Source organism: Puntigrus tetrazona, chromosome 14, assembly GCF_018831695.1.
Source record: "Puntigrus tetrazona isolate hp1 chromosome 14, ASM1883169v1, whole genome shotgun sequence".
NCBI classification, from domain to species: Eukaryota; Metazoa; Chordata; class Actinopteri; order Cypriniformes; family Cyprinidae; genus Puntigrus; species Puntigrus tetrazona.
Window position 1 is genome coordinate 4,383,637 of NC_056712.1, and position 27,262 is coordinate 4,410,898.

General features: G+C 38.7%; 1 protein-coding gene and 2 pseudogenes across 1 annotated transcript; 2 read left to right on the forward strand and 1 right to left on the reverse strand.

Moving 5' to 3' along the window:
- The first annotated feature begins 358 nt into the window (after positions 1-358).
- Positions 359-6,123, forward strand: LOC122358290 (pre-mRNA-processing factor 19-like). The gene is given in 18 exon segments (XM_043258107.1): positions 359-566; positions 958-1,104; positions 1,179-1,255; positions 1,333-1,474; positions 1,554-1,627; positions 1,792-1,854; positions 1,964-2,005; positions 2,117-2,191; positions 3,259-3,334; positions 3,536-3,645; positions 3,733-3,888; positions 4,246-4,315; positions 4,810-4,823; positions 4,825-4,854; positions 4,856-4,985; positions 5,194-5,276; positions 5,380-5,485; positions 5,650-6,123. Coding segments are annotated over 18 exon segments (1,512 nt in total). The 5' UTR covers positions 359-547; the 3' UTR covers positions 5,748-6,123.
- Positions 6,124-6,727: 604 nt separating this feature from the next.
- LOC122358153 lies at positions 6,728-17,492 on the reverse strand (annotated as a pseudogene).
- Positions 17,493-22,243: 4,751 nt separating this feature from the next.
- LOC122357347 lies at positions 22,244-24,868 on the forward strand (annotated as a pseudogene).
- Positions 24,869-27,262: the final 2,394 nt, after the last annotated feature.

Here is a 27,262-nt window from a genome sequence, read left to right on the forward strand (position 1 = left end):
GCGGTGCACAGACAGCGCATGGGGGAAATGTTAACTTAAAATCAATTAAAACAAACCCTGCAAAATATTTAACCACTTTTAAACCTGTTGTAGACCCCGTGTAAGAAATGTGGTTATTGTTTTCCAACAACAAAATAATGATTAGACCAGCATTTACAGTAAAAAGGCTTAATTATGGTCACGTACCGCCTGTTACACTTGTCAGTGCTTTGTCAAGTTGAAAAAAAAACAGGCTATTTATGATTATTAAAGTAAAAATACCAAGTGAGGTTAATATCTTTTAGAGATTCCGCTTTCAACCTGCAAAGCCTTACGCCCCTAGAGGAAGACCGACGGCTTCTTCCGCTCTTTTTGGAGGAGTCAGTATCCCGGCATGCACCGCTGTTTGAGCGGCACGGCACATCAACGTGTTCTGACTTAGGACATGCAGCACCTACATTGATTTTTTTTTCTCACAAAAATCATCATCTCTGCGTCGACTTAAAGCTTATGAATTTATTTTATTCCATCTGTGCGTGAAAAGCGGGAGCGCGTCTGTTTGAGCGAGATGTCTTTGGTTTGTGCTAGTAAGTGAGTTTGTTTCTGTTAGCATGTGATTAGCGGTGTGCAGCGTTAGCCATTGTTGTGCTACGTTAGCATAAACTTTACGTATGTTAAGCCACGCTTTAATTACCATTCTTTTTTGATGGCCTTGCTTCATTTCGTTAAACTAGAAGTGAATTAACGCGGCGCCCGTGTCTTTAGCTGAAGCAGGCTCTTATTAACTTTGTTGTTCGACAAGCAAACCATACCCATAAAGGAAAAGAAACGTGAATGTCAAGTTCTGTGATATCTACGCTAATTATTGCATGCTAATTAGAGAATAGTGCATTGTAAGAACCGTTCGATATTTGCGGTGTACTTATAATGAGGTATTTTGTGCTGAAGGGGAAATAAAATTTGTTTGATTCCCCTCAGTTTCAAACGAGGTTCGGAGCACCCTGTGTCTCCCTGTTTCCAATCAAGTGTTTGAGAGACGTCTGATCGAGAAATACATCGCGGAGAATGGAGCTGACCCCATCAACGGACAGCCGCTGTCTGAGGAGCAGCTTATTGATATCAAAGGTACAGCGCTCTTTTCATAGGAAGTTCAAATGCACTGTGACCGCTTCAAAATGCATTAATTTCCTTGCTTTTAGTGTCTCATCCCATTCGACCGAAGGCTCCCTCTGCCACTAGTATCCCTGCGATCCTCAAGTCTCTGCAGGATGAGTGGGTGAGTTCTTTGGCTGACTCTATACAAAAGAAGCGTGCGATGTCTTTCTCCTGTTATTGAGTTTGTCTGTCCTTCAGGATGCCGTGATGCTGCACAGTTTTACTCTGAGGCAGCAGCTGCAGACCACCCGACAGGAGCTGTCTCACGCTCTCTACCAGCACGATGCGGCCTGCAGAGTCATTGCTCGTCTCACGAAAGAGGTCACTGCCGCCAGAGAGGGTAAGAGCGGCATAGTCGTGCTTTCTGGATGTGCTGATGGAACCGGCGCCTTTAACGATGGTTATTATCCCGCTTGCAGCTTTGGCTACACTCAAACCCCAGGCTGGATTGATCGCTCCACAAGCCGCTCCTGCTTCTCAGCCTGCAGCTGTGGTCAGTAACTTATGCATTCATTCGAAAAATTATTTTTGAAAGCAAAAGCGCACTTTGATTCCATGATGTAGCAGCCAATTACATTTCTGAACAGAAACGGTGCGCATCTCCAGGTAACACTGTTCAAAAATTGCCAATCGCTCTGATTCCTTTGCTAATTTTAGGGTGCTGGTGAGGCCATGGAGATCAGTGAGCAGGTGGGAATGACTCCAGAGATCATACAGAAGGTGTGTTGAAATTCAAAAACCACATGGTTGAATGTTCGGCGGCGATTTCATTGCATGTGAGATCACATTTTCAAAGCAAACTAAATTTTTATTTTTATTTTTTTTCCAGCTCCAAGACAAGGCCACTGTCTTAACCACCGAGAGAAAGAAGGTGAGAATTTAATTTTGCATTTGTGTTGCATTGTGCTTAAATTTCCGTCACCGTGGGGCATTGCGTACCGTCATGAATATACTTAGCCTTTTATGTGGCTTTGTTTTTCAGAGAGGAAAGACCGTGCCGGAGGAGCTGGTCCGAGCAGAAGATCTCGGCAAGTATCGCCAAGTGGCATCGCATGCTGTAAGTACTGTCGTTTTCCATTATTCACTCAAAGGATGCTAATTTATATAAATTCTCACGATCAATCATCCATTAAATTAACCATCTATTGATCAATTATCCTTAATCTCTTAAACCTGAGAATTTTAGTGATAAGCGGAGTACTCATTGCAGACTTTCTAGGCTATAATCTGTTCAGCATTTTAATACATTCATACATTCTCTTCTAACTATTTTTCCTATTGCGCTTGCTATTGTGTTGCCTTTACTAGTTGTGCAACTGCATACACCTACAGAAATATTTCATATGTCGACAAACCCCTGAGAGCAAACAATTATGTATAGCATAATATAGGCAACACTTTCTACATACATTGAGGGTATTCTTACGACATTATAATGCATTATCAATAACTTTTGTAATGCTGTATCATCTCATGAGTACTCAACTATTTTACTGTTAAAATATATTTACTTATTTGTGGTTACAACTTTTAAGACTAATTATTTTTAATGCACAATGAACACGATTCATCCACTTATGTTACAATGAATTATATTCTTCATATTTAAAATGTCTTAAGAGTACATAATACATTAAAAGTGTAATACCACCAGTTTAAGAAAAGTAAAAAAGTGGTGTCTGCTAAATGTATGCTAACACTTTTTTTGATAGTTCCTCAACAAACATACTGAATATAGGATATTTTGCAAGTGTGTGTTCATTGTGTTGTAAATAATCATACTCCTGAAAGTTATAATCACAAATATATAATTATAATTTATTCATATTATAAATATGGACTTAATAGAAAGTGGTGCCACATTTTTCTTTTAACCATTCAGCAAACTTTTTTAAATTAAATTAAAATTCCCATTAAACTCATTGATGGTAATAATCAAAATTCTTACTTTAACCATTAAACCAGTGTAAATGGGTACATTTTACATTCAATGTTTCTTTGTTGTGCATTTTTATACATATTACAATATCCTCTTGTTAAGGCAGCATCCTACGTAGAGAGCATACAGCTTCTTCTGTCCCAGGAAAATTAACTTCTTTTTTTTTTTCCCCTCCTGCTTAAAAGGGTCTTCACAGTGCCAGTATACCAGGCATCCTCTCTCTGGATCTCTGCCCAACAGACACCAACAAAGTCCTCACCGGTACCCTTACAACAACACCACGATTACACAAACACGATTTTAACAAGTCTGCAGATTCGCATAATTTCAAACACGTGTGTCCCGTGAGCTTTTGTGGTCAGAGATACATAACTTAATATCCCTCGTTACTGCATGTTTGCTTCTAAAAACAGACTTATGTACGCTGCCACAACGCTAGTTTTTTTGACATGCTCTCCACAGGTGGTGCGGATAAGAACGTGGTGGTGTTTGACCGTCGGGAGGAGCAGATTGTTGCCACCCTCAAAGGGCACACCAAAAAGGTCTCGTCTGTCATCTACCATCCTGCTCAGGTAGGCCAGCGCTCCTGCTCTTCATTCATGAACTCATTTCTCGTGTGTCTTCAGTCCTCACGTGTCTCTTTCCATGTTCTTTGTCAGTCTGTGGTGTTCTCAGCATCTCCAGACAGCACTATCCGCGTGTGGTCGGTCAGCGGGGGTAACTGCGTTCAGGTGATCAGAGCCCACGAGGCCAGTGTTACTGGCCTTTCTCTCCACGCTACTGGAGACTACTTGCTGAGCTCATCTGAGGACCAGGTAACACACACGCTATGATGTCTTGTTTTTCCTCCCCTGTGTGATCTGTTTTCCGTAGCTCAGAGCGGCTTCATTCACAGTAAATGAATGCTGTGACCTCTTTGATTGCGCATGCTATGAGTTTAACGCAACAGCCACCAGTTTATGCTTTATTTTTGTGGCATATGATTATAGCATTTGACTATATTTGTAGTGAGATGCACGTTTTCCTTCAAAATGAAAGCACTACTGCAGTTTCCATTAAAATAAAAGCTTAAAAGTGCAGTAAAAGCTAGTGTTTAAAATGCAAATCTAAACATAACTTTTCTAAAGCTTTGTTTCTGCCTCTGTAATGTATTGAAACCCGTTGTGTTGTAGTACTGGGCCTTCTCGGATATCCAGACCGGACGTGTCCTAACTAAAGTTACTGATGAGACTGCTGGCTGTGGTAAGTCTTCCTCTCTGTGGGCTAGGGCTAGGCAGACGCTAAGACATTGTTCATTGATGTGCTGACAAGAAACACGTCTGCGTTATTTAGATTTGGGAAGTGAAACTGGTTTCATTGGTGTTTGGTAAAAAATATTTCTTGTATTTGTGTTGAATTGCTGATACATTTGTTTTCATTACCTTTACAAAGGCTAGGAACCAAAGTACTAAAAATTTTATTTATAAAAATGTGAATGTATAATAATAATAATTGAAATAATTTGAATGTGCTTTTTATATGCATCACTAAAAGATACAAAAATGGGTTCAAATGCTGCTGCTTGAGTGATGTTCAAATGAACAATATGACATCATAAAAATAAACGCTATCTTTGAAGGCTGAAAAACACTCATTTAAAAAGATAATGCAGTTTGTTTGTTATACTGTGCAGCACTTAAGTTTGATCATTAATGCTCACATGTGGATCATTTAAAGCCGCTCTTCTTCCCCATCAGCTCTGACCTGCGCGCCAGTTCCATCCTGACGGTCTGATTTTTGCACGCGGGCACGGCAGATTCTCAGATCAAGATCTGGGACCTGAAGGAACGAACCAATGTAGCCAACTTCCCTGGACATTCAGGTCCTGTGACGTCCATTGCCTTCTCTGAGAATGGATACTATCTGGCCACTGGTAAGTCACATGACCCTGACTTGGGAGGAAAAAGAACGTTCCACTGGATTTCCATGTCAAATCCCATTTATTTATATAGGAATAAACACAATAGAAACACCTTCTGTTTTTTTTTTTTTAGCAACTTAATCTTCAAATCATTACATCTTCACCAATTTAATGTAAATTGTCTTTTAAACAGTTTCTACTTGTTTTGTTTGACCTGTAGGTGCTCAGGACAGTTCACTCAAACTGTGGGATTTGAGGAAGCTGAAGAATTTCAAGACAATCACTTTGGACAACAATTATGAGGTCTTCTTGCATAGTGTCAAACAGGCCACAGATACGGCTGCTATGTGCTCTTCATCTGTCTTATTACATTTACTTAGCTAATATCTCTGTCTCTTTCCTGTAGGTGAAGTCTTTGGTCTTTGACCAGAGTGGAACATATCTGGCTGTGGGTGGTTCAGACATAAGGGTTTATATCTGCAAACAGTGGTCTGAGGTCCTCAACTTCTCTGGTGAGTTGAGCAAAGAAATGTTTGGGTGTTTTAGTAATGTGCATGAAATGGTTTTTAATTTGTGCTTTTAATCTGTGTGAGATTTGTTGTCTTGTCTGTTGCTCTGTTCTGAGCTATCGAACTATACGTTCTCATGTTTTGACCTCTCTTGTGTTTTCCTGCAGATCATTCTGGTCTGGTGACTGGTGTGGCTTTCGGTGAACATGCTCAGTTCCTGGCTTCCACTGGCATGGACAGAAGTCTCAAATTCTACAGCCTTTAATAGAAATGGAGAACCTTCAGGAGAGACGTGAAACAAGATGTGATCATTTTCCCACAGCAAACATGTCTGTCAGTGATAACCGTGCATGTGTATACATAGATATGCATTCACTGTCATATACAACGTTGTAGTGATGGATTCCTCCAGACATATTCAATATAAACAGTATAACACATACAAACTTTGAATTCAGTAACTTTTGTCCGCTTTTGCTTTAAGACAGATTAGGGTTGATTGAAGCTTCTTTTTTTTTTTTTTCCCTCCTGTCTACGTTTTTAAGCTTTGATTGATTGTAGACTGGCGAACTTTGTTTGTGTCCCATTACTTTTTTATCCTTTTGTGGACAATAACAAATGTGAAATAGATTCAATAAAGTTTAAATTGTTTTTATTTATTGGTTTGATTTCATTCATTGAATATGTACCTGCAAGAACTGATCAGGAGTTTCATCCGTTTCAATGTGTCTGCATTATGAAACTAGACAATGGAGTCTGCATTAAGGCCTTGAGCATGAGGAGGGAAAAACTGAAGCAAATCTTTATTGAATGTTGCTTTCAAACAAAGCATGAAAAGATCGATTGCCTTCTGTTAATTGATTCATTAGGTGGCGCCGACCAGCAGTACAGTTTTTAATTTTTTTTTTTTATGTATTTCATGTTTTGCATCAAATACATCTGCTTTTTAACATACACAGATACTAAAGGCACTGTTCTCTGTAATATGCTGTGAGCTGGACAATAACACCCATTGGCATGTTGAAATTTTGGGAGAAACGAAGACCATGCCAAGGATCATCACTTGTTCGTTGTCTTGGAACTTTTTATTACTTATTACTGGCACTGAGTACTATCAGCCTAAAGCCTGTTCGAACACGAGCTCTCAGATTTTTGAGCTGCATTTTGAGTGCAACTTTAATGAAAATATATATAGAGGGATGGCCAAGATGAATGAGATTTAAGTGTTTCATGGTTACTCTCAAATACAGTCTTTAAAAAAAACTTTATTTCACTTATACAACTTACAAAAAGAATGCAAAAGCAGCACTACACATATACAAAATGACGCTGAAAAATATACATCTTTGTTTAGATATCAATAACTTACAGCATTCAAGAAAAAGAAAAACTAAAGTTCCATTCAGAACACAACTGAATTTTGTCATCAGTGCTTTGCAGTCCTTAACTACGATTAACAAGTCTTTCATATACAGTGTTAAATTCTTTGACTATTAAATGCCCTGTAACTATTACAAAACAATATTTACATTAGAGAACCGCCATAAAAAAATAACCAGCCAGCAGTGGGCGCTGTGAAACCGAGACTAAGGCTTAGAAGATTCAGTGTGTTTTCTGAGAGAAAAGACTTGTTTAGGATTAGTTTTGCTGGATGTAAAGAGTTGCTTCTTAAAGAGACAGACTCGTTTCTCCAAACACGCACTGTGTGACCTGCATCAGTTCACAGAGCTCACTTTGCCTTCTTTGCAAAAGGAAAGAATCAGTTTTATAATGGACTGCCAATATGATTATAAAAAGTTCTTGGGCATAGCCTGTTCCAGCCAGACCTGATTGAATAGAAAAAAAAAAAAAAAAAATGCTGTTTGGACGTTTTGACCAATGTCACTAATGTTTGTATGGGCCCCAAAACGAAATGGCTCCAGAAAAGAAACATTCTCTGCTGTTATGGCATAGGGTTGGCATATTGCTGACGTGTGTGGGCAGGACCTCCGTTAGCAGCTGCGTCTAACCCCAGCGAGCGTCTATAAGCCGCCGATAGCCTGTAGAGCACATCAGCAGGTGGACACGACTGGGCATCGGCTTTCTGCGTCAACAGCATCTCAAACAAGGAGCTCACTTCAGAAATCAGAGCTCTGCCACCCAGAGGGCCTTCTCTGGTGTTTTACCAAACGTAGAGAAGGAAACGGAATCATCAGGGCCGGCCGGGGGACAGTGGGCATCAGGGGAGGGCGGCCCATCCGGGACAAACAGGTTCTCGTGGTAGTCAGTTGTCAGAGGAAGAGAAAGACGAGCTATCCATGCCGGATCGGGAATGTCTGAGAACACGTCATCTGTACAAAAAAAGAGGAATAAAACATGTCAAATATGTAAATAAGCACTTGAAAAGTACAACTAATAAATGTATTTCGACCATAATTCTAATAAAATGTTGCAAAACTTCGTCTGAATCTTCACTTGTTTACTTGGTCGGGTTTGTGTGGTTGAAAAACAGGATGACAGGAAATACAGAGAGGAGGTGTGCATTTATCTTTAATTACGTAAACACACATTTCCTTCGCCTGACTTTTCATGGACTGCTGAGTTTTAACACAGACGAGTATTGCTAGTACAACACGGCATGCCCTAAAATGACAGAGCAAAGGAAGCAATGCAGTATAACACTGAACAAGGACATCACCTTCATTAAGCCAGAAAAATTCCAGAAATACTTGGTTAAACGAATAAGCTTAAATTTAGTTATAACTATCTGTAATTATCTGTCCTTGTGTGTGAAGCAGCCTCTTAACAAGAAAGGCACCGGTGCTGCTTCCAAGAAGAACCTCCATGCATTCTTTCCATTGCACAAACAATTCTTCGGATTCTTAAAATTCTTGTTTACAAAAAAGGTTGTTTTATGCAGAAAAAAAAATGTATCACTGCAGGCTACTTCACTCATTAGCGCAGTCTCGGTTTTCTGGAGCGGGCCGAAGCAGAAATGGCCGAGGAGAAGACTGAATCTGATTCAGTGTAGAGAGTACCAAACACAGACCCTGATATCTCTGACACAACCTCACGTGAATCCTCAAACACAGCGAGGCACGACGACAGACATCGGACCCGGCTTTATAGCCTTTCTTAAGTGTTTTTTCTTGTCTGTGGGTCAGAGATTTCAAGGTCTTCATTAAAGGCGGAGGAGAAACAAAAGGACTCAGTTTGTACAGGAGCTTTTGGAGAGAGTGTGTGAGTCGAGATGAAATCCAGCGATCCAAGCTGATCAAACGAACCCACGCCGACCACATCAGAGAGCTCAGTCAAAACCTCCAAACCTCATTTTCATGACTTCCTCTCTCCACAGCCCTTTTAAAGCCAGCCTATATCTAAAGTCACCCCTTTGCATTATTTGTTAATAATTATATGCCCCATCGTACTTCTTGCTATCGTTCTTACTTTAATCCCACAAATCTTCTTCTTACAGCCTCTCAATCAATGATGGAGGAAATGATGGCAGTGCCTTTTGAATCAGCAATTTCTCTAAAGTGGTTAAACCCATTGAATCACAGACTTCCATAAAGAATCCAACCACATCCAAACAACCAAAGGCAGGCTTTTACACATTACAGTGACATGTGCGCAACAGCCAACGCTACTGCCTCACTTGCACAAACAAGCAAACCGTCCTTCAGATCAATTCAAATTCAAAAAACTAGAAAAAAGTCGCTAGGGCATTTATATGCATTTGCTAAGGTGTTCATGTTGCTTGCTGTGTATGGTTGCTTCAGTTTGGCTCCGAGATCTTTCAAGCTAAGCATGTCTTTGTTGGTCAACACAATTGCAAAACTGATATTTAGCCCTGACAAAACAATTACCCAACATTGCTCTCAAACATATGCCAAAAAATGGTAAATGTACACACCTTTTGGAATCAGTAGTTTTGCATGAGGGCGAAAGATATTTCCCTCCCATTTTCACTGTTTTGGCTTGAAAGTGACTTAGAAAGTGTTAGAGTGGCACTGCTTCAAACATTCCTACACTATTGATTAGTTTTTGTGATTCCAACAATATTGTGCCTCAGTGTTAAAGCTGTGGTTCTCATAGAATAAAAACAATTATTAAAATGTTATAGTTTTAATAAGTTTTATCACATCTTTAGCCCAACAAAGTGTCCCCTAGTCTGAAACAGTGCATAAACAGTGCAAGATCGTTTATACACTCAAGATTAACCAACCTGAGCATGAACACAAGCAATACAGATTGCCTCAACAAGCGCCATTATTAATGAAGCACCTAACTAATGTGAAGAATGTAAACTTTTGTTATTCATTTAAAACATACATAAGTGCACCAAAGTGCACATGTGTCACCTACGGCCCTTAAAAAGAGTGTGAGAAGAATGCAGTAGAGAAACAGCAGCCTGAGGACATAGAGACCTTCAAAGGAAGAGTGTGGAGACAGAACAATGTCGTATACTTGCACACACACATGGAAACACACACTCTCACCTTCTCTGTCCCTAGGGTATGCATCACACACACACACATCGTCCGCATTGCACTGAAGTGTTAACAATAAGAGTTATGGCATTACGTGAAGAGCCCAAGGACATGTGAATATTCGTGTGAGCAGGTGTGAACCTTGATTCTCCTGAAAGGGTTAGGATCAATCAGAGGTGTGAGTAAGTGGTTAAAACTGAGATGACTCAGGGAGAAGAGAGGGAATATGTACCTGCATGCTTTAGAAAGAAACCCCCTGATAGTGAACTCAAAACTGTTTGTCTTTAGTAGCATGACTAACACCGTAACCAGATGAACGTTGGGGCAATGCTGACTCAACTGAGCTGAGCTGCCCTGCTGACTTCGTAATAGGAATGGGCAGTATAATCTACAATACAGCACTGATAGCAGTATTCACAAGCTACATATTTGTATTTGTATACTTTTGGATTACTTATGACCTGTACTTATACTGTACAGTGCTTTGATGCAACCTGTGTTGTTAAAAGCGCTATATAAATAAAAATGATTGATTGATTGATTGATCGCTGACCTAAATGTTAATATTTGAAATATTTTGAATGTTTGCCTACATGCCAGTGTGACAGTTATCCAAAACCAGAGAACTGTGAACAAGCAAATGTGTCGTTAAATCATTAAAATATTTACATTTAAATCGGAAAGGCACTTTAAGTTATTATTTTAGGCCAAAGAGGTTTGACTGACAAAAAAAGTCAACAAGATGATTGATGTATATTGCTGATATATATAATATGAAGATATTTTTTCAGTTAGACATCAACAGTGCTTACTAAATTAGTTATTATTTACTGTACAATTATTACTATTATTGTAATTATTATTAATATTTGTCTCGTGCATGTTTTTTCATAAACATGACGTTTACAATAACCATTCTTTATTGTTAATACTCTAAATAATATCACATTTCACAATGTCAAGAGAAAAAGAATTAGGGAGAATCCATAAAATACGAACAGTTCACTGCCATTTGTATTCATGTAGTCCATAAAAACGTAACTGTAGTCTAACAATGTGAAAACTTTGGAATTTGGAATCTGATTAAGGATCGCAGATTACATGTAATCAGTTACTACCCAGCACTTTCAGTATCGCCGTGTAACTTTGATTTGGTAGAAAAAAATCATTACTGACATGGCTAAAACTGCCCAGACATCAGGGAGATAAAACAAAACAAACTAGACCTTTCATTGAGGAGTACAAAAAAGGTCCCCGTTAATTTACAGCATGCTAAATCTCAGAACAATAGAGGGAAGGAAGTGCACACAAACATTTACTCTATACATAGACAAAGGAAACACAGCAGCGAGAATCTAAATGTATATTAGCACGTCCGGATCAACAAACTTTAAACATGTTTCTAAAGTATGATTTCAATGTTCGATGTTAAATAAAAAAATGAATACTATTCTGTATGTAATTATGCTTTTTTTTCTCGGTCTTAACTTGCTGTGGAAAACAGGATAAATGTGAGATTATCTACAAAAATAGCAAATCCTGTATAGTCACATCTTAATAAAATCATTTCCTTTAGGAAATTTCTGATGTGCAAAAGCTTTGTTTGGATGGACTTTATTAAAATATAGAATAGAATGTTAAAATATCTTGATGTAAATGATGGCGTAATTATTATTTTTGGGTGAACAAAACAGTGGGCTTGAATAGAAATTGCTTTTAAAAGTATGGACATTTACCAGAAGCCAGCAGATTATTGAGACCTTCTTCATATACGGGGTCCACAGGTGAGTCCCAGTCCATATCACCCATTTCACTCTCACCATGACCACTGTCTTTAGTGCTCAGCCAATCAGCATCCTGAGCCCCTGACCTACAATACACAACAAAAACATTAACGCAGTCAGAACGTTTGAACATGTGCTCACATCTCAGAGAAGTTAAACAAAATGCAATATAAAGTTCATTAAAAACTGAAGCATGTTGGAGGATTGACAAATAGGGCAATGGAACATCATTTTTTGTCATATTTAATACAATTAATTCAGTTAAAATGATTGATTTTGTGGAAAAGTACAATGCCATTAACTTTTTTAATTGGTTTTTATGATTAGAATAATACGATTGAGGATAATATGATTTAGACAAAACCCTAATAGAATAATGTGGTATTCATTGTAAATACATGTATATTATACACAGTGCCATGCTATAATACCTTTTTGTCACAGGAAATACCTTAATATCAGTTTAACAGTGTTCCCAAAACCTGTGATTTTACTGTAAGCTAAAATGATCTCAAAACTGAATCTAAAACAATACAACACTTAGCTGAAGGAAGTATGACTGTGCCGTCTTTGGTTTAAACAAGCCCTCTCTTGCACTGATGAGTCACAGTCTATGCTATCTGGAATCTGGAAGTTTGATTCTAAATGAGCATAAGTAAAATTTATAGAGACAGTTTTGCATTATGCCTGATACCAATCTGTGTGTGAGTAAGACGATAACAGCTATGATCCGCCTCTTTCTGTACTCAGTGGTTGACAGATACTTCCTTTTTTACAAGAAATCTACCCTTTAAAATAGAGACCAACTTCTTTGGTTATTGTGATTGTGAGGGTATTGTGGTATAGCTTTGTATTCTGTGTGTTAGTGTAGGAGTGAGGGCCACACTTGTTGTCTGGTCAAGGGTTTGTATAAAAAAAATCAAAAGGAGGATAAAATGGTTTACCGGCCAGTTCTGTGAGAATACTTGTTGCCACGAAAATTTGGTCGAGGCTGAAGCTGCCCTTGATGCAACAGAGACAGGAGCTGAGACACCTGCTGTAGAATTAAAATGATGCAAAATGAATAACCTCATATATAAGGGAATATATAATTAACCACATAATTCACTTTAATCTATTTAAATAAAAGGTATTCTTTAGATATGTGTGCACAAAACTAAATGCCCAGATAACCAAGTGTTATTGTATAATCATTAATAATCATTAAATCACAAATGTACCTATGCAAATCATTAGCTAATAATTAATTAAGGCTCAACTGGAAGTTAAAATGCATTCTTCAACCCACTGTGGTAATTATAATACATTTACTCATGTTTATCTGTACATTTGTTAAACATTTGTTGTATTTCATAATTCAGTATATAAATTTGTTCTGTTGCAGAATGAGCTACAACGTAATAAATGCAGTTTGAGCTGTAGAAGGGGTCAGGGGGAGACAGGAAGCTGTTTCTACACAGGGTCTATTCTTCTAGATGCTATTTCCTTCCAGGATGCACATAAGAAACCCAGCCTTGGCTGCGAGGACAAGCACCGGTGACATTTCGGCCCCTTTCCTCTGCAGTCGCCATAGGTCTAATTTGCCAACTGGGCCAAGTGAGTAAGGGAGGGTGGACTGGAGAGGAGGAAAAGAGAAGAGGGTGGGGGTCAGGATCCACGCTCTTCCTGACTGGCCGCAGTATTCACGTGAGGGCTCAAACCCATGCCAGGACCTTTTGTTCTGCTAATCGTTTTGGTAGAGGTAAGCATCTGGGTGGACCCAGATACAGAGGATACACAGTTTGACCAGCACAGCACTTTTGGGCTGTTAACCTTTGAAATAGTAGCTGATGAAAATCTGTTATTCTCACTTTATTTAATAAGAATCAGATCATTACCAGCTATTTGTTGCTGACTACAAGTTTTGTTGCCCATACAAGTCTAAGGAGTATAATCTTACTGTGCAGAAATATCTTTGTTTGGTACCTTCCCCCTCATAGGGTAACTATGGAATGAATCTGCTTTTTCTTCCCACATTCAGTATAACTCTGTAATGTGATAACTTTGAGGATCAGCAGCAATTTTTCTCGAGGCATATTAAAGGTTTAAGTTACTGTGTGACACTGATGTGATTCTGAATACACTTCAGTGTCTACTTCATCTGTCAACTGTCCCCTTAGGCTGCTATAGATATGGGCCAGTCCAACTGCAGAGTGGGGAAAGCTATCGTGTACTTGAGCTATTATGACCTGGGATACCTTGAAATCAAAGTCAGTACCTTTTAAAGTAGTTTGATGTAATGCATTTTCATAACTGAAATGTTAAGATTGTAGTAAAAATCTCTTACTTGCACCTCAGGTGAAGCAGAGGACAGTTCAATTGAACCTGTTCTCTGCAAAGGCTGCCATTGAGAGTCGAACAAGGTTCCTCAGGATCTGCCTGTGGTCTGACTCTTCCATCTTTCCTCTTCTTTCTGTTGTCTTTGGTCTCCGTAAGGTGGCTTGATTACTGGGAACTGTAACCATAGTTTCTGAGGCATCTGTGATAGTAAGCTTCACCTCTTCATTTTTGTTTCGTCTGAGTGTGCTGGTCTGTGAGTTAGCAAAGAAGAGGTGGAAGAGTTTCTGGTCTTTTGCAGGGTTCGTGATGGAGTTCCTGGGTTACAAGGAAGTGCTCCATTCCACTCTATGCTCCCAGGCTTCCTGAGTATCTTACTCTGAGTGAGTGGTGGGTTCCCATCCACTTCTGTATGTGCTTGATTTTGAGTCATGCGAGCAAGGGTTGGTGTGAGTGTAAACTGGCCATGTGGATGAGGCCTTTCCACTAAAGGTGATGTACATGACAACGTCCCAGCTTCATCTTCTTGTGGAGTTTCTTTTCGACCCCGAAGCACTGGTACCAACTGAATGTCAGTCTTGTGGATGTGCTTTTGTGGGCGTCGTGGGTGACGTGTGTAGGTTGACTCAGCTTGTCTACAATTATAAGCACGGTTGTCCCGTTTGTCAGGATGACAGAATGTCTTGGCCAGAGCAATGGCTAGAAATAAAACCAGACAGGTTGATCCAAGGCAAATGGCCAAAAGCATTGTAAAACTATACTGGGCCTGGTGATCATGAGACAAGTTCTTTAGGTGGTCACGAAAGTTAATGAAGGTCAACTCTAAAGTGATTCTTGTGGTTAGCATAGGTGTTCCCATATCAGATACTGCAATGCCCAGTTTAAAAGTTCTGCTGATGAATTCTGTGGCATTGGTTGTGTTAACATAGAGCTGCCCAGTAGTTTTGTCCAGAAAAAATAGGTTAGACGGCTTGCTATCTGTTATTCTAAAACTGAGTCTTCCATTGAGACCAGAATCTGGATCACTGGTCCGAATGGTGGTGGCCAGAAAACCTTCAGGTTTGTTAAGGGACGAGTAATTTCTTGGTTTGTAAAAGTTCTCCTCCAGAGCTTTATTCCCAATTTCAGTCACAATATCCCCTTTGTCCACATTTACTGGTACACTTACCAATGCAATTCCCTTCTTGGGTAGTGGCTCGTGGATTACAGGATAATTGTCATTAACATCCTGTATCTCAACCAGCACTGTTGCAGTACTGGTCATTGGTGGGTAACCTTGATCTACAGCCTCCACAATAAATGAGTAGGAGTGGGTTTCTCAAAGTCTAATGATTGTTGGACAGTAACAGCCCCACTGCTGGGGTGGACTGAGAAAAATGCTGATGGTGTTCCCAGTTCATTTGATTCTCTAATGGAGAATGATACCCTTCCACTGAGGTCCATGTCAACATCATGAGCTTCCACAGTCAAAAATGTAACCCAGGAGTGTTGTTCTCTTTAACGGCGCTCGGTAGTGATTTTTGACAAACATTGTGTGCGTTATCATTTTCATCCAAAACATAGACAGTCAAGTGTTTAATACAGGATAAAGAAGGATCACCATGGTCCTGAGCTAGAAGAGTGAGGTTATATTCCATTTGTCTCTCACGATCCAGTGTATTGTTGGTTACAATCATGTAATTGTCTCCATGGATCTGTTTCAGTCTGAAGGGGCCAGATCCACTCAGGATTTGCACTTGAACCTGCCCATTTGCCCCAGAATCGGCATCAGATACCATCACAAGAGCGAGAAGGTTTCATTTGGTGCTCCTTCAGAAACGGTTGCAACAGGGGAATCTGGTGGAGTCCATGTTATATGTATGCGAGGAGCATTATCATTGACGTCTCGCAATTTGACCTGCAGCTTGTGGTGAGACGGGATAGCATTGGGCCCCAGATCTCGAGAGCTTGGATGTCTACCTCATACACATTCTTTTCTTCAAAATCTAAAGGGCCTTGTAAAGTCACAGCACCAGTTTTGGCATCTATGCTGAATAGTCTTTGCACTTCCGGTGGGGAATGTTTACTGAGAGAGTATTCAACCTCCCCATTAGCACCTTGATCCGGATCTGTAGCGCGGGAGATTAATGACAATCATCCCACGAACAGTGTCCTCTGCTAGCTCGATAACTGCTGGGGCCTCCTCAAATACAGGGCTATTGTCATTGGAGTCAAGAATTGTGACTATAACTTTTGTGCTTCCAGATTTTGGTGGGTTTCCTTTGTCCCAGGCTGTTAGAACAAGTTCTAAAGTTGGCTGCAACTCTCTGTCCAGTTCTTTGATTACCACCAATTCAGCCTGTTTGGCCCCTGCAGAAGTACGGATATCCAAAGCAAAGTGTTGATTGGAAGACAGGGTGTAGGTCTGCAAGCCATTCGGTCCTGCATCTGGATCTACAGCCCGGTCCAGAGGGATACGCATTCTCAGGGAGGCTGTCTCAGAGATCTCCACCTCCTGCACTCGGCTGGGAAAGACTGGGCTGTGGTCATTTTGGTCTATCACCTCCACACGAACTGACAGGAAATGCATAGCACCAGCCTTTCTGTAGAGAACACTGAAGGCCAGTTCACAAAATTCTGTTCCCCAGCATAGCTCTTCTCGGTCCAGCCTGCCCAGAGTTGACACGGTACCATCCTTTGAATCAACTGTGACTGGTAGAGTATGCCCATGCGGCACGACACGGAAATTTTCCAGTGATCCTGTTTCCCCACGTTCACGTAGGTCATCAAGGAGGCAACCCACCTTTGTCCCTGAGTGCTGCTCTTCCCTGACATGATACTGGATAATGAGGGGAACAGAGCCCATATTATGGGCATGACAGGGTGGCCACTCAATAAGAGCTGCCAGAAGGAGCAAAGCCTGGAGCATGACTGTGTGCGAGGTTTCCTATTTCCTTTTACGTAGAGTCAGATGTGCTAAGCTACTAGACAGGCATTCTAATACATCTACAGTTCACAACAGGTATTCAAAACCTATACTTCTATGATTAGTCTATGGTTAAAAAAAATGCTATTTTAGAGTAAAAATTAGACAGTACCACCACAACCAGGTGCTTTGTAAATTACCATTTACAGTAAATATGAAAGTCATAAAAATGAGAAAATTATCATCACAAAGTTTCACAGTTATAACTGTATAGCATCGTTATCCTATATTAACATTGAGATGTGCTGATATCAACAGACATTCCTCAACACAATAACTAAACAGTAAACGGCCACAGAAAATATGGATCACTATTCAAACAAAAAAAAACACTTTTATAAAAGTATAAGTTATCCAGACCATTCTAATTTAGAAACAAAGTTATCAACTCTCTTAGCCAAACCAATTTCATTCTAGAGCTATACTCACTCACACACAGCTGCTGCTTCCCGGCCCAGGACTCCAGTCAGCATTAAAGTGAGGAGCTGAGGAAACAGGGGCTGGGACGGCACATTCAAGGGACATGGCCTGTAAACCAATAACAGATAGTGAGGAGGAGTATACAGTGCTGCTTAACTCCACCCATCTGTAGCAAGGAGCGGATTTAGGAGAAATGAGACTGGAATCAACGCTTTTAACGAAACATGATCCCACTTCTTTCATTCACTGCCTCTAGCTCTTCACACATCTGACTTTACTCCTTTTCCAAACTGTCTAAATAAACACAGTAAGAGTCACGGTCTATGGCATCTGTCATCAGAGTTGAAGCAAACCTGAAACTCTGAAAACAAAACAAACGCCTGGAGCTGAACTCTGAGGGTGCTGCATTTGTTTTCGATTTGAAGCATCTAACGTTTTTTCTGCAATGGCCATCAGTAGTCAGCAATCATTTATAACAAAACTACTGATGTTTGAGGTAATTGTTTTGTCTTTTCTGAATATTGTTACGCTGCATACAATTTATGATGTCAAAAGAAAAGAAAAAGGTTCTGATTAAAAAAATTGACAGTCATACATGTGGTACAAACTGATACTTTCCCCATATTCATAAGCCAATATATTTAACCTATATTGTCAGTTAACGTATTATAAATAAACATGAATTAACATTCATCTAAATAAATCGTTTGTAGAAATGTCTAAATAAATTTGTATTTAATTTCAGCTATTACCGATGGTTTTGGTTGAACACTAAGAGGACAATAATGTTATTGAAGGATTGTAGCCAATGAAAAGAGGATGGTGAAAGGGGAAAAGTGCACTTCCCCTCTACATGGGGGTCTCCTAACACAAACTATCCCATTACCTGCAAGCCAATAAAAGCTTTTCCCAGAGTGATAACGCTGCATGATAACAGAGAGGTAACGTGTTACTGCAGCCCTGTCGCTTGTGTTGTCCAGAGACAGTGGGTGGGAGATCAGAGGCTTTAACTCTTGAGCGCACATTTAGGTTTGAAATGGGCAGTAGGGAGTTCTCCTCCTCTGAGAGCTGGTGTGCATGTGTTTCTTAGGGGTCAAAGGTCACTCCATGTGATTGGTGTCTATCTCTAAAATAAACAGGCTCGGCCTTCACACATAATCCTCTCTCCATTTTCTAATTAACTCCATCTGGAAAAAACATTGACGCAGAGATTGTATACTCATGTTCTCTTATTTCGTCTCTTTCCATTTGCTTCCTTTGCATACTTTCTCCCCATTCGCTCTCTTTCTGCAGGTCACAAAGGATATAGATTGAGAATTTTTCTGTATTTTGTTTCATTTTAGGAGAAACAGAGGAACATGCCGCATCAAATATCACCTTAAAACAAACATGAAAGTAGAGGAACTAAATTTTAGAAACTGTGCGTTTTAATGCAAACTTATTGAATCAGTGATCCAGGGAAAAAATTAAAAGCTAAAGTTTTGAGACTTGAAATGTTGTGCATGAATCATATTAAACTTATTTAAACTCAATCTTTCAAAGATTTTAAACATTCATTAAGTTTTACATCAATCGTATTAAAAAAAAAGTTACTTTTGGGGTAAAATGTGACCTGGGCGTGTTCTTGAAAGGTTTTGTCATATGAATGAATTCAGATATATTTTAAATAATAATGCAGCTAGAAGCTCCAAAGCTAAAAGGGCACATGCATGTGTGCAAAAATATAATGCAATTATTTGTGAGGTTTTCCCAGTGAAATCCCAAAATACCCTGTATCTGGCTGCCACATTGCTTAGCTGAGGTTTTCTTCAACATAGCATATGTGAATTAAATTAGACCACAGTCCCGACACACTCTGTGTGTGCGTTTCACACTGACCTCCCCCAGCGCTCGGGTTTTCCCCCTTCCCATTTCCACTACCTCCACCTTCCCTTATCACAGTAGGATGAGGGATCTAAACATCATTGTACTGCTCAAACAATAGACGGTGACACAGTAAAGCAGCCAGCAGAAATAAACTACTGCTGCTTGCTGTTGATGTTTTCAGCAGACGGAGAGGAAATGGTGAAGACGCACATAAACAGAAGTTTCACTGGCTTGAGGTCAGTGTGTCTCATCTGAGGGCTGGAAGGAATGCCAAACAATCTCACAACACATTCCTGTCAGACGACAGCCTCTTATCTCGGATGGATATTTGAACAAACAATGTCCATCTGACAAACAAGCTGTCCAGTCAAGCACTTTATCTCACAACATACAGCAACAAAAGATATAGAGCAACAATCCCAAATTCTGCTGAACCATATCACAAAAGCTCATCTTAGAGGAAATAGTCTAGCAGGACTAAAGAGATGAAGATAAGACTGTGAGATCTTGTGATACCGAAAGGTTTAGGGGTGAAAAAGAGGGAATGATAAAAAAAAAAGCAGTAAATTAGACTAAAATAGAAAGAGCAGGTTTCAACCATGTGTGTTTAAATATGGGCTGCAGGAATGCGTTAGAGACTAATTTAATATATATCCATTCATTGTTTCAGAGATTTTTTTAACAGCTCTCTTTTTTTATTTACAGTGCACAAAAATAAGGAGTTGTCCAAATGAAGGTCCTAGCACTGCGACGTTTTTACTAATCAGAAATTAGGTTTTGATACATTTATGGTAAAATATTTATCTTCATGGAACAAGATTTACTTTACAAAACTGTCACTGGAGTAGTACTTATTCAGAAGGTGCACCTTTGTACCTTATTTACACCTAAAAGGTACCAATGTGCATTTTATGTACGTAAATGTTTGTATTAATTTGTATTATTTATTTTATGTTATAAATACGTGCTTATATTTGTACTTTTTTTTTTGACAGTGCACTTGCTCTAGAACTGTAAGAGTGTCTTTCTTTTTTTCTAACACAAAAGAAGATACAGTAGCCATTAACTTTCTTACACTTAGACAAAACTGCTATGGACGTCTGTGGCTGGTATTTGTGATGAAAGAATGAACTCACGTAAAATGTAAAAACCCTGCTTTAAAATACAGGTAAACCTGCACTTCAATTTTAATAATCATCTTATAATGTCAATTTAGCCAAACCTGCTTTACCATTTTTAACTAAAGTTGCTGACCGGCTGCTGACCTTCACATCGCTTCTGAAGGTGAAGAGAGACTGATACTTCACACATCACCTCCGTGTGTTCAGGAGTCTGTTGAGACAAGAGCACAGCCTCTTAAACACTCCACCGTTGACATGATTCAGACCTGATAAAATGACCTGGACCTCCTCCTGAGGACAGAGCCTTAAGACAAATCTGCCCTGGCTAAACCATAAACAGAGATATGGAGAGTGAAGAGGACTTCCAATTATTCTTATGTGGACCGTGTTTCAGGGCAGGAATTAGCTGAACTACTGACCTAGATGTTCATTTCAGGACAAGGGAGGACTCAAGATAATGATATGTGATCACCAATGAGACAACGAAAGATTTGAGCAAATATACTTATGCTGGTTTATTGATGTCGGACGATATTTGAAAATCTGAAATCTAAGGGTACAAAAAATGTAAAATAAAAATACGTACCCCATTTACCCTTAAAATACATATAATACATAGAAGTCCCTAAAAAAATAAAAACACTGAAAGTCCATTTTCAATCATATGCAAAACTCCTGTTCTGTCATCTGCTGGTTCGATCAGTTCACAGTGCACATGATTAAATTCCAATAAACTATTTTTAATTGAATTATTGTATGAATTATATATATTACACCATCTTTCTGAAAAAAAAAAACTTTTAGAAAGATGCAAAGAAAAGCGATGGCTGTTTACTGTGTGTTAGTGTTAGTTACAATACTTTAATTCAAGCGAGTGTCAAATTATTAGTGATCATTTTTAAACAGTGAATTAATTAAGTGAATAAAAACAATAATAATAATTGTTTTGTGAGACAAAAATAAAATAACAAAAATAAGCTCTTAATAACAAGCCAATTTTAAATTATTTCTAGGTATTACACAAGCTGGATAACACAAATATTAATATTGTTTGTTAAATTTCCCCAAAACACATTATGGGAATGATAAGAAACGTTTTTTTCCGGAATTTAGCACATGACAGTCATTATCAGCAATTGGGAAATGCCTAAAATAAAACCTATTGAAACAAATGGGCAGATTTCAGTGGACATTGGCCTTGGTCTGGTGTACTTGGTGGGCATTGTTCACTTACTTGTGCAAGTGAATGTTCGTCATGAAGGAAGGAGGTGCTTTAAATGTTTCTGATGAGAAACGTATCATAGTACACAATGGCAAGGGAAAAAGCAAAACAGCTATCATGAAAAAGAAGCACTCAAAGTATAACCTGCAACTGTTACTATTGAGCTATTTTTTAACACCTGATATAATTTTGTATGAATGAATGTAGGCTGTTCAGTGATGTTAATATCTGTGACTTAAAACCACTTCATTTAGATGCCACTATAAGGTAATCATTTATTTTTACCATTTTATTCAGTGTTGAAATCAGGGTGCATAAAAAAATAAAAAAATTCACATTTTCAGAATCGATTTAATATACTGTTTTTTTGCTCAGTGCCTCCAGCCCTGCTCCCCACAATCTACAGCATTCATCACTTTCACCAATACTTGCACATTCCGTAATTTGTTGCGGCTAAAGCCGATGCGAGAACAAAAATATAGATGTAATGTTCCGTGGCTGATAAGTTGCTAAAAAAAGTAAACAGAGCGCATGATAAAAGTACTAGATTTTCAGCAATGGGCATTTCCCTGATTCAAGTCCAGCCCTGGGTTCACTGCATGTGTAATGATTACACAGCGACACAGTGTTGCAAAATAAGTCCGTTTTACTCCAAATAAAAGCTGAACAGAAGACAGAAATCTTCATCAGACTTCATCTACAAACAACTGAAAGCTCAGAGCCATGCTGCGCTTCATTTTCTTCCTGATGTGTCTTTTGCAGTTAAAGCACACTAGTAAGTGGATTTAAGTTTATGAGTATTGATACGAAAAAGTCACATTTTATTCAGTGTGTTACTCAAGACAGTTGTTTCAGTTGATCTGTTCTGTGGTCTTCAGTGCTGAGTGTTACGGGAGCTGTCACCCCAAAGCCAATTATAGTAAATGGCACCTACATGAACCCAGAATTGGGCAGGTATCATGCTAGGTTGAGGAACCTCTCAGCTCGCAGCTGCCTGGATATCAAAGAGAAACACAACGGTGCACAGGGTAAGCCTTTTTCATGTTTCATCAGTCAGCTTTTATTTAAAGCCACGCTGAAAATGTGTGTTTAGACACACTGAATGTATAGCTTCTTGGGATTTTGAATTTTTTTTTCTAAAAGCTATTTTTCAGTTTTATGCTAAAAAACTGAACAGTAAAAAAAATGAATGAATGTTGAAATCAGCTTTTTAACAAAATAAATATAAAAACAAATAAAAATGAATGACTAAATGTATGAATTAATAAACTTTGAAAACAGCATAAATACAAATGAACGAATGAATAAATTAATTGATGGATGGATGAATAAATGTTGAAAACAGATTTTCAACCAATTAAATCTAAAAATAAACTAAAATGAATGGATGAATGAATTAATAAACAATAAATGAATTAATACTAACAGTCTTACTTTTTGATGTCTTGTTCTAATGTTGAGAAAAACCCAATAAAATATGTTGGAAAAAAAAATCTTACTTTTTAATGGATGATTTGAATGGATATTATACTGACTTGCAGACAACCTTTTTTCAGTCACTAGGCTACATAATCCTCATATTTTCATTCGTGTTATTTGATTACTTCTTTCTTTGTCAAGCTCTTCTGATCTCTGTTTCTCCTCAGATGGCATATGCGTCCTGACAACAGAAAGTGGTACGTACTACCAGACCTTCTGTGACATGACCACAGCCATGGTGGCTGGACTCTGGTGGCCAGCGTCCATGAGAACAACATCAATGGGAAGTGCTCTCTCGGTGATCGCTGGTGAGCCAGCAGGGAAATGACCGAAACCTGCCTGAAGGAGACGAGACCTGGGCAAACACCGTCACATTCGGCAGCGCGGAGGCCTCTACTAGTGATGACTACAAGGTACAAACCTCAAACGCAAAACCTCAGCACACCCTTGAATTAATCTGACCACCCAGTGCTGTCGTATCCCACAGAATCCTGGGTACTACGACATTTCTGCAAAAGACGTGTCAGTGTGGCATGTTCCCAATAAAGAGCAGCTGAAGAGTTGGGCGTCTTCTTGCTGTCCTGCGCTACCATACAGAGAGCCAGTTCCTCAAGGAGCATGGTGGAAACCTTTACCACTTATTCAAGGTGAAACATAAAATGCTAGGATTTCTTCTATTCTAATATGTCAGTTCAATGAGACTGTAAGTACTAAAATACATTTATTTCAGTATGCACAGTCTCAATGAACTGAGATATATTAAGAAACCATCAGTAGTTATCAAATTATCCTAATTGTTGACAGTTGGACTGGATGACAAAAATGATCATAAAAAACCCTCAAAAAAATGCAATAGTTATCAAACTATTGCCTTTACATATAACAGATTAGTAGTTATATGTATGATTATGATTATGATATGATTATGTATTTTAATGCACTTTATGATGCATTTTATTATCAAAAAGAATAATATATATAATACATTATAAATTGACACTTTATTCTGATAGTCTCATTCATTTGTAACTACTATATGTGCACTAACTCTCAGAATAGACTGTTGGGGTAGGTTTACAAATGAATAAGGTTCTTTGAAACCACAAATACAAAAACATTTAATGTTTTGTCTTATTTGAACAGAAATACCCTGTGAAGTTTGGAGCAGGACAGTGTAAGAGCCGATATGGGACCCAGCAGTCCGGTGGTGTATGATACTGGAGACAAAAGATGGACCATCTGTTGGAAGTATTCAACTCTATATTGCATTAAAGAAACTTATGTAGAGAATATGCATAAATACATGGCTACAAACCATATTTGATCTGTTTACCTCAGAGTCCAGCTTCGTAACCTTCAGAGTGTTTAACGCTGATCAAGCAGCCATGGCCATGTGCTCTGGACATAAACCTACTGAATGCAATTCTCAGCATGTAAGTCATGCTTTCGCCAGCATCTGTCAGTTTTTAGTTTAAAGCGTCAGACTGATGTATGTGTGTTTTGCAGTATTGCATCGGTGGAGGAGGATTTTTCCCAGACCCCCAGCAGTGTGGAGACTTCACCTCTCAGGAGCAAGCATTTAAAGCTCTCACTCAATCAAGCGTGCTGCTCTTCTATCGTTAGTCTCATTAACAGACGTCTTTTAATGTTTACAGTAAATCACATGCTGAGCTGAATTGTACACGTACAAAGTTAATATTTCTGGTTTGACGTGTGAATGTTTACATCAATAAACCTCTAAAAATGTTTCATAGTCATTTTTTTAATAAAACTATTTTAGCGATAGGATTTTAGAATTAAACTGTATATTTATTAGCATTTCATTCGGCTATTCAAATGTTGTTAGATTTGATGAGTTCAGTTTAACTGGTAATTTTGAGAATTCATCATTCCATCACTTTAATTCTGGCATGTCCTGTAGGATCCTCCAGGTTTGGCCGACAACCTGCTGATAGATTCTGCAACTATTATCATGAAAAATTCATTGTTTTATAAAAATAATAATGTTTTGATTTGTATTGCAATGCTTACTGTGCTAAACCCAGTTAGCATCTGTTTGAACCACAAACACCACAACAATTATTATAAAGTATATAGAGGCTTCATTATTTTAAATGTATTAGAAGTCACAAGTAATATTAACATTTACTGTAATGTTTCCAGTACACTTAAAGGAACACTACACTTTTTTTTTTTGGAAATAGGCTGATTCTCCAACTCCCCAGAGTTAATAAGTCGAGTTTTACTGTTTTGGAAGATGCAGAGCCATAATGTGTAATAAAATTGACAATAATCGCTAGAAATTAAGTGTCCCCTAACTAAGCAAACCAGAGGCGACAGCGACAAGGAGCCAAAACCCATCCATGACAGAATGAAAAAAAGAAACCTTGGGAGAAACTAGGCTCAGTTGGGGACCAGTTCTTCTCTGGCGGAGAAGTTTCCAGTTCGATTTTAAAGCGTAACTACGTCAGATTGTTTGTGTGGAATATAACTACAGAAGAGTCAAGTTTTAGTGACAATAATCTGACAGCAATAAGATTATTGACAATAATCTCTTCCTAAAGCGATGGGAAAACAAAGAACTAGTCATCGACTTCAGAAGTGGACCTCTAGTTCACCCCGCATTGACCATCAACGATGCTGCAGTGAAGAGGGTGAGCAGCACCAAGTTCCTTGGGGGTGCATGACTCTGAGAACCTCTCCTAGACAACAAACACCACATCGCTGGCCAAGAAAGCTCAGTCACACTTTTACTTCCTCTGCAAACTTAGGAAAGCACAGAAACCTACGATCGTGTGCTCCTTCTACAAGGACACCTTTGAGAGCATCCTCTCCAGATGCATCACTTCCTGCCAAAAGACACCGCAATGCATCGTGAATACCGTCCAAGATCAGCCTCTCTGCCCTCCCTTAAAAGCCATCTTCCACACCCGGCCTCACCGGCATTGCTACTGACAGCTCACGTTGTTAAACCTCCATTTTAGTCTCCAGCTTTAGGAAGAAGATACTCCCAAGCTTGCTTCCTCAAAGGCTTTCAAACTGTTTCATCCATCAGGCTGTCAGGAAGCTGAACTTAGCCCATAACCTCCTCCCACCTCCCACCTCCACCTGAACTTAAAAGCTACAGCTCACGCCCACACTTCCTCCACTGCCCACTAGAAACTTGAGCTCTCTGCACTTCAGACTTTTACAGGCTAATAATAATGCTAATCATAATACCGCTTCTGTTAATCAAATCCTTATATTTAATTTCAAGATGCTTACAGATAATGTATATCTATGCCATTACACTGCTTTCATTCCAGATGCATGCTTATTAGAACCTTTGCGTTACTTACGCCAATTCATATTTATATAAGCATATATTTATTATTTGAAAAACCTAATGCAAATCCTCGTTGAAGAGAAGAGAAAGTAATTATTTTAAGTATTACTCATATGTCCATACACTTAGTGGCAGTGAGAACTAAAAAGGCGCAGACCTGGATTCAATGATCTATGCTAAGCTATGCTAAAAGGTACTGTCGCCAGGACGCAGGAGATCGACTAAATGAATTTCAAAAACAGTAAAACTCAACAAATTAACTCTGGGGAGTTGGAGAATGGAGTGGAGTAAGGTGTTCATTTTAATGTTATAACTCACAGATACAGGATGTCTATTTTACATTAAAGAATACATTCACCCAGTATGGTTTAATGAATTAATCAATTATGATTAAACTAATGTTGGGAATAGAAAATGATTAGATTAATGATATCTCTTGAATAAAATAATTTACAGGGTTTTTTTAGCATCATAGCATGAAGTCTTTTGGTTTGTTTGTTTTGCAGTGGACCGTGGGTAAGATGTGGAATGAAAGCAGAGATATTATAGTAATGAGCATGAACACAAATACATGAACACATAGACACTCTTCAGATCCATTATAATAGTTTATGTTGCTGAATTTATTAACTTTTGTAATTTATTTTGAACTTTTTAATAAAATTGTATTACTCAAATGCATAGGTTTATGTGTATCACTAACATGCAGGTGTCTAAAATTATTCAGTTATTACTGCCTATCAGTGGTTTTAATGCATTATATTTAATACATATAAAAAGTGTAACTAATACATAAGTATGTTAATGAATGCA